Source organism: Gymnodraco acuticeps, unplaced genomic scaffold (genome assembly GCF_902827175.1).
Source record: "Gymnodraco acuticeps unplaced genomic scaffold, fGymAcu1.1, whole genome shotgun sequence".
Classification (NCBI taxonomy): domain Eukaryota; kingdom Metazoa; phylum Chordata; class Actinopteri; order Perciformes; family Bathydraconidae; genus Gymnodraco; species Gymnodraco acuticeps.
Genome location: NW_022992128.1, coordinates 317,766 through 325,730, shown reverse-complemented (window position 1 = coordinate 325,730; position 7,965 = coordinate 317,766). Strand labels below are relative to the sequence as shown.

The following is a 7,965-nucleotide window of genomic DNA, read 5'->3' as shown; positions in this document are numbered from 1 at the left end:
TGCAGAAATAGTGTTGAGTTGACCATTGGTACTTTCACAAATTATTTACACAAGAAGATTTTTATAAATAATCATCAGTAATGTTGATATTATGAATAATAAAAAAGTCTGGTAAGTCCTGAAAATAACATCACATTTACTGTAATGCAGCCTTTAAGTCCAGGAAAGGTCTATATTTATTCCTCGTTACAATATAACGCTATCCAAAATCTAAGCGGATACTGAGTCTCAATACTGATATCGTATATATTTCCAAGCACTAATAAAAAACAACATACTTCCACTCTATTTTTGATTATAATTATAACTTACCAGGCAGAGTTGTAGCTCAAAGACGGCTCCTTCTTACTAACCTTCTTCAGAGCTACTGGGCTTTCCCTCCTCCAGACTGCACATCATATCAAACTGTTCCTCCAACGCCTGCATTATATTTCCACCCTACATAAAAAACGTACCACTCGTTTTGCATTTTATTCGCACCGCAACATTTTTTATCCTCAGCAGAAATAGAGCTCTTGTTCAAATATAGGCCATCAGACCTCAATTGCTTCAGTTATGAAAGTGTCAGTTGCATGTTTACCTAAAGCAATAAAGACATCGTTTATCATTGTGCAAGGCATACCTGAGAAACTCATAAGATATCACTTTTTCTTATTCAAGCCATCATGGATTGTTAAATTCTCCACATCTCTTTCCTGATACTTCAAGTTAATCCATCACAAACTTTTGTCAAGTTTAGAAAACATTACATTAAAACAAAAAAGCCATGATTCCACAGACCTGCTCACCAGTAACCCTTACAACGTGAGACATTACTTCATTCAGAGTATCCTTTTCATATCTAGGTTTGCCGTTTCTTTGCTTTGTTGATTTTATATCTTCATATCATTTATAAAAAAAATGCTATGAAAGCTATGACACCTTGGGTCAACAGTGGTATCAGTGTTTCCCCTAGGATGGAGTCATAGCAGCGGTGCTACGGCACGCGGGCCCAGCACAATGTGAGGGCGGAGCGCGTGGAATTTTTGAGTGTGTACGAGTGCGAAGTGCACCCCGCCAATATGTTTCTATGTGTCTGCCAGCACAAGAAAGGCTCTTGAGGCCTAGTACATACATACAGTGGCAATGTCTCAAGATTTCGAAAAATACACCTTTATTGAACATACAAATACAAATCCACATAACAAACAATCAAAAATCAAAAAGGGTCACCACTTATTATTATTTTATAAAAAGGTTTTTTTTTGGTACCTGGCTGGCGCCCCCTAGCAGCCAGCCAGCTGGACTGCTATTTGTATAGGGGAAACACTGGGTATCTTTAAAGGCAGGACCAGCTTTTAGTGAAGCTAACAACTATGTATGAAAATCATACACTGTATACAATAAGTGGACATATTCACCGTCAGTTCACCTAATGGATTTATGGACTGCAGTTTTGAAGCCTTGACTTTGGCATTTTGGCTGTCACCATCTTGTTTTTTTACATGAGAGGGACAACTGCTCAACAGCGCTGAATACAACCTCATGGAAAGTTATCACCCAAAACCTGAAAGAAGTAGCTGTGGGCTTGAACATGTGGATCTCACACACAACGTCAACATGTAAGAAGCCTTCCACATACGTTCTCTTTACAACATGTCCATTTATTGACAACACAGTCAAGCTCCTATATGCTTTGTATTCTGCTTCGAACAGTTTAACATTGCTGCATCAAATGTGCCTTTAATAAATGCATGTTTCTTTTTTGTTTCTTTTTACATATTTCAATTTGTCCTCATACATCTGTACACTTTACAGTGAAACAAGATCATTTCGATCATTCCTTTGAACCACATTATTCAAGTGCATTTACAGATGCTGGTGAACTCCGACGATCTTCAAGTCAAATATGAGATGCTCTTGATGAATTTTTACTCAATACAACTTTTGTTATAAGTTGCTCTGGTGATAGTTGCAGTGTTCCCACTGCTACTCAACACAACTTGCTATTGTTTGGTCTTCCATTTGGAAAAGTTGCAGATAGTACCAGGTACTTATGGTGCGTTCAAGTTGTACTGGGAAGTGGGAGTATCCGTGTTCACAGTCAGACATTTCCACTGTAACGCCCCCTGAGGTCGGACTTCCTACCTCGGAAACTGGGAGATACCTCAATATACCTGAGATCCTCTTTGATAAATAACATTTTTTAGCTCTTCTGTATTATTTGTGTCACATTAAATCAACTGTACATTTGGTACTGCTCATATTCTATCTGTGGATATGCTGCTACGATGTTTGTGTTGACAAAATACAACAAAAAAGAGTAGTTACATCAAGGCAAATAACTTTCCGTCCATCTTTTCCAACATGTGCTACTGAAACGCAGTCGACTCAGATGTGACGTCACTCCTAGTCCCGACCTCCAACTTCCAACGGAAAGGGAACGCAGCGTTATATTGGCACCACCTTCGTAGCGTGATGAAAACACTGCAGACCACGGATTGGCCAGAAATAATCGTCCCTTAGCGTGGCATTAAGGTATATCGTCGGCGAATCGCAGACGTTCCTTTTTGTTTGCGTTCAGCGAATGTCCCAGTGTCAAGCTTCAACAACTAATTACTAAGAGTATTTTATCTGCAGCAGAAAAATACCAGGTACCAAAAGTTGGAGTCGAGCACTGCTAAAGAGTACCTTTTGGTTCTCAGCATGTATCCTCAGCTTGTTGTGACAACACAGCATTTCTTAATTGTCTCTCTGTTCAGAGGATCAATACACATTTACATTGGAATCGAGATACTCTCATGACCTCATCACACGTTCAACAGGGTCGCTTTCTCGGGGCACATCGCCCTCTTGCCCTTTACCGGCATATGGTACCTCATCTCCTTCCAAAACCTGGAGGAAGGGGAGAGTGTTTGCGATAACTGTCCACCTTTCTCCTCGTCCTCTTTCGTCCTCATACATGTCCTCCATCTTCCCGCCCTGCTCTGGTTCTTCCACCAACACACGGCGCCCTGCTTCTTCCTCAGGTGACGCACCGACTCTGGGAAGAGGGCCAGCTGAGCAGGGGTGATCTCTTCCAGCTCCACCAGAATCACCTGTAAGGCAGTGCAGGAATTAGAAACCAGAGGGCTTTTTTGAGCATGTGGCCAACAGCTAGACATTTCTGAAATGGAGCAATGGTGGTTCTGGACCAACTTTACTGGGACAGCCGTGCTGGGGCCAGTTGTTGAACAAAGACAGTGTTCAAGATTTAAAATTCTTCAGTTTAGTATAAAGTCATAGCGCACTAAAAAACATAAAATACCGTTATTGTTTTTTGTATTAATAACATCATTTTGTGTCAATTACTTTGTTGCAATTTTAGTTAATTTTACCATCAACCTAAATTCAGTTTGGGTTAATAAATAAATAATTTATGAAGCCAAATGTTGTTTTTATTTGATTTCTTAATAATTGTTGCCATTTGTTTTTATTAACCAAATTTGTTTCAGTAACTTAGTTTCAATTTTTTAAATTACATTACTGAGGAAAAAAAACATTCCTGTTATCTTAGGCCAAGGATACAGCGCAGTATTGGCTGCAACACCATAACAAATTCCTTTAGTCTGAATGTGTGTTTGGTTCGTGATCATTATTCTTTAGAGTCATTGCGTGCCTATTGATTTGAACACGATCCGTGTATCCATCATTTCCTGGTCTTCTCTAAAGAAGAGGGACCAATGGAAACGTTGTCATGTTGCCGTTGTTCAGCATGGAAACATTCATTAGCTAACAATGACATTATTGTTCTATTAATATAAAGGGAGGTCAGGTACTCTTTAAAGCAGCTGGTAGTTATGGGTACTTTTTACTGAAGTACACTTCAAAGCCTCTTTACTTTGACTTGAGTAAAGAAGTTTAGTCAGTACTTCTACTTTCACCAGAGTATTTTTAAACACGAGTTATGTGTACTTCTACTTGAGTAAAGGATGTGTGTACTTTTGCCATCTCTGCCCAATCACCCTGAATCTCCCGACGCATAGATTAAAGGTCTGCTTCCTCACCTTGAGAGATCCCTCCAGCAGAGACCTGTGCATCGCTGCCAGACGCTCCAGCTGCTGTCTTGAGTCTGGATAGTTTTCTTCACCGCCATCGAAACTCATGTTGCTGCTGCGGTCACTTTCCTTCTTGATTTTGCTGTTTTCGGTGCTATCCCTGCTGTCACTGCTCTTTGTGATGTTGTTGTTGTTGCTACTGATACTGCTTGTGAGTCTTTTTCTCATGAAAGTGGAGGCGGTGTAGAGCAGGAGGAGGCGCCGGCTTCCTTGAATGTTCTCTTCCACCGAGTCCACTATGGCTGCAGGGAAGAAAAGACAGTGATATTAGTTTAAACAAAAGAGTTTAATAGATAACGATCCCCAACGTAGCTACTCATAAAACTCATAACCTGACCTGTGGTAGTACAAGATATATCTGAGAGATGATGAGCAGGCTAACAAGCAGAAACAAACCTTTTTTGATATGAAAGCATGTGTATTGGACTAACTTTTAATCACTTAGCCTTCTTGTGATTTATCCAAATGTTACCTCTTAAGATTCTCTCTTATGTTTATCGGATATCTGATATTTTAAATATTTAAACAATGTGTGAGTAAACTTGAATTAATGTTACCAAACAAAAGGCAGTTGTCTATCTGTGGAATAAAAAAGGGCCCTAAACCAATAGGTTCAACCAACAATGCTATGATTAAGAACATGATTAATAACTATCATAAATAACATACATGACAAATGCTGTTGTAAATGTACATGGTTGTGACTAAGAGTATAATATTTTTACTAGGGCTGTCAGTCGATTAAAATAGTTAATCGAGATTAATCGCAAATTAATCGCACATTTTTGATCTGTTCTAAATGTACCTTAGAGGAATATTTTTCAAGTTTTTAATACTCTTATCAACATATGAGTGGACAAATATGCTTTATGCAAATGTTTATTATCATTTGAACAATGACAAATAACCTCATGAATATTAAACACAACAACCTCTGAACATTACAAATATTCGCCTCAATTCAACCTGGAACCTCTCTCATTCAATAATACAATACTGTGTGTGTGTGTGTGTGTGTGTGATGGATCGTTGGAGCTATGTGCAACTCAAGGCATATGCTCGAACGGGAGCTGCCTGGACGCTGCAATCATGTTGCGCACTATCCGTGCTGAGTGTGCTGACTTTTCGTACAATGTCCCACTGTCTGGCTTCCTGCATAAAGTCAAGTGCTCGGCGCAGTTGTGGCGAAATGTCGCTCCTCTGTTTTCATTTAAACAGCTCCATATCCGTTAGCGCAGCTAGCTAGCACCAGATGCTAACAACAACAATGCACGTAAGGTCTCTCTCTCGCTCGCTCGGGCCACACATACACACACCCTCCCGGTCCTCCAGATGGCCAGTCGGTGCCTGCGGGTGAGCGTGGAAGTGTGGTCTGCCACAAGCAGGCGGCAGGAGCGGGGCTGTCAGCATCAGCTTGTAGATGGTATTTTAAACTCGATGCGCTCTGAAACTACGGTGCGGCAGAGGACAAAAAATACACATGCGTTAAAATAATTAGTGGCGTTAATTTTTGTTTGCGTTATTAACGCGTTAACTTGACAGCCCTAATTTTTAGTAATAAGAAAAAGTCCTCTGCACCAACCTTTCCTTCTAACTTTGAAGAATTCGGAATTTTAAAAAAAAAGAGATGATTTTTACCCCTGTATCTAAATATTATCTGTATCTATAAATTAGAAATACTTGCTGACGGTAGCTCGTCTGTTTTAAAAATGGTGCTTATGCGACGCTTGGGGACTATCTCGCGCAAGCATTGTGACGATTATCTCTATTATATCTATTAACCAATCAGCAGTCGGCAGTGTTTTACGTCACTAGCTTAGCATATTTTCAGCTCGCTTGGAACCTCGACTGAGGGGGTCCTAAAAAAGTACCAGTGAGCCGGTACTACCCCTAGTGGAAAAGCAAAAAAGAGCGAGCCGAGCCGAGCTAAAACCCTGTAATGGAAAAGCGCCATAAGGTAAGAAATACTACAATGCTAATACTACAATGCTGCTTCTGCCATGAAGGGGACTCACCCATCCCGGGGATGCAGTCACGGCCCGCTATGAAGAGTTTGTAGCCGCAGGCCTTTTCCAACACTTCGGGTAGTGTGTGAAAGACAAACGCCTCCACTTCATTGCTGAATCCCTCTGTGTTGGGCTGAGAGTACGCCACATAGGCGTCATACAGCTTCCCATCCGAATCTGACTCAGGAACAAAGAAGAAGAGCTCATTAAAGGTTGTTTTTGTGGCCGTTCAGTCTGCACAGGTTGCTTTATTCAAGTCAGATTCAGCCGTGCTATCTCATGCTATATGCACATTTGATTAATAATTGGATTATTACATTTAAGGCAGATTTTGAGGTGATGATCGATGTACTTTGAGCTTTTTGAAAAAGATTCTTTGCCAAATGATTTAAAGCATACATAAACATAAATTGATTTAAGAAAAGGTGTAAAAAAGAAGAATTGGACAGTATGACGATGTCCGGTAACCTGTTTCGCTGATGGTAGATTCAAGTACCTCAAAATTGTACTTAAGTACAGTACTTGAGTAAATGTACCCACAGTCAGTAGTGTTTGACACAGTTTCCTCTGTTCCATAAGCAGGCAGCAAATGACATTTCATCAGAAACTCTGAGCGCCTGTGGTTAGTTTCCTTTCACTGTTGACACTTGCGGTCAGGTATGGAGTAGAGCTCCAGATTCTGTGAAATGTGTGTGTACTCTGTGTGTGTTGCAATGTGTAGGCATCACTGTGGGTTTTTCCAATATGGACGCTGTGTGTAGTGTACGGGTATTTTGAGACGAGATGTCTTTTATCTACAGCAGCGGCTCCCAACCTGTGGGCCGCCAAATCATTTGCAAAACATTATGATTTGTGTGGAAACATTTCATTTTTTTGATTTTTTAAAAATTTGAACCCCCTTTCCTTTCTCGTTCTTGATCCTCCTTAGCAACGGTCATTACAGTCCTTGACAACGGTCTGTTCTACTGGATTAACAACGTGTCACATGTTCTGAATTGACCAATCAGAACTGTATTCAGCCTCCGTATTGTTTATGGTTGAATGTGGGCAGCGAAACAATTTAGATTCTTAAGTGGGCCCTGATTTGAAAAAGGTTGGAAACCGCTGATCTACAGTAAAGAACAATATGTGTTCAGCAAAATCAAATATCACAATATATTTAGACCAAATACCTTGATATTAAGATTATAGGGTTAACTTGTGTTGCTTTCATAACATATTTACACAATAAGGTTATTCATTATCATTAATCTTGTGGATATATAACCTTTGTATCCATATATATATAAACCCACATTAATGTATATCCCTATATATCCATACACATTATACTGTATATGTAAAGTATGCAATCTTTTTGACTAAGTACCTTTTTAAATCAATATTGTAGAGTTGACCATTGACCACACCATTCTTTTGTTATAAATAATCAATAATATTGATAAAAGTGAGTAAAGCAAATAAAAATCACTTTCTTGTAACGTAGCCAGGGAAACATTTACGATTATGGTATCCAAAATCTCTGAAGATATATCTTATATCATATCATACTAGTCATAACAACACATACATTCTTACACACATCTGCTAAATATTACCTGTATTTGTATAGAAGACTGGAAACATCCTCCGAAAGCAGAGCACAATGTCGACTTTAAAAAGGTAGTAGAGGATGACGGAGACGATAAAGAGAACCGCCACATTTCCAAGAATCATTCCAATGGGAAGTCTCATGTCTGGATCTGTATGAACATCAAACATATCAGAAGTTTATTTATATGGCACCTTTCAACACAAGGCAATTCAAAGTGTTTTACAAACATTTAAAAACATTAAGGGCATTAAGAGATCACATTATAAAATGGTATTTAAAAGCGAATAAA

At 39.4% G+C, this 7,965-nt stretch overlaps 1 protein-coding gene across 4 annotated transcripts in view; it reads right to left on the bottom strand.

The window, feature by feature from the left end:
* Window positions 1-1,622: 1,622 nt before the first annotated feature.
* LOC117538078 (interleukin-1 receptor type 1-like) overlaps window positions 1,623-7,965 on the bottom strand; it is a 34,427-nt gene continuing 28,084 nt past the window's right edge. For all 4 annotated transcript variants that reach the window (XM_034203601.1, XM_034203600.1, XM_034203602.1 and 1 more), the window contains exons 9-12: window positions 7,681-7,824; window positions 6,092-6,259; window positions 4,026-4,318; window positions 1,623-3,077 (exon numbers count right to left, since the gene is read on the bottom strand). In XM_034203601.1, coding sequence (XP_034059492.1) covers window positions 2,790-3,077; window positions 4,026-4,318; window positions 6,092-6,259; window positions 7,681-7,824 — 893 coding nt within the window. In that variant the 3' untranslated portion in view covers window positions 1,623-2,789. The remainder of the gene's footprint in view (window positions 3,078-4,025; window positions 4,319-6,091; window positions 6,260-7,680; window positions 7,825-7,965) is intronic.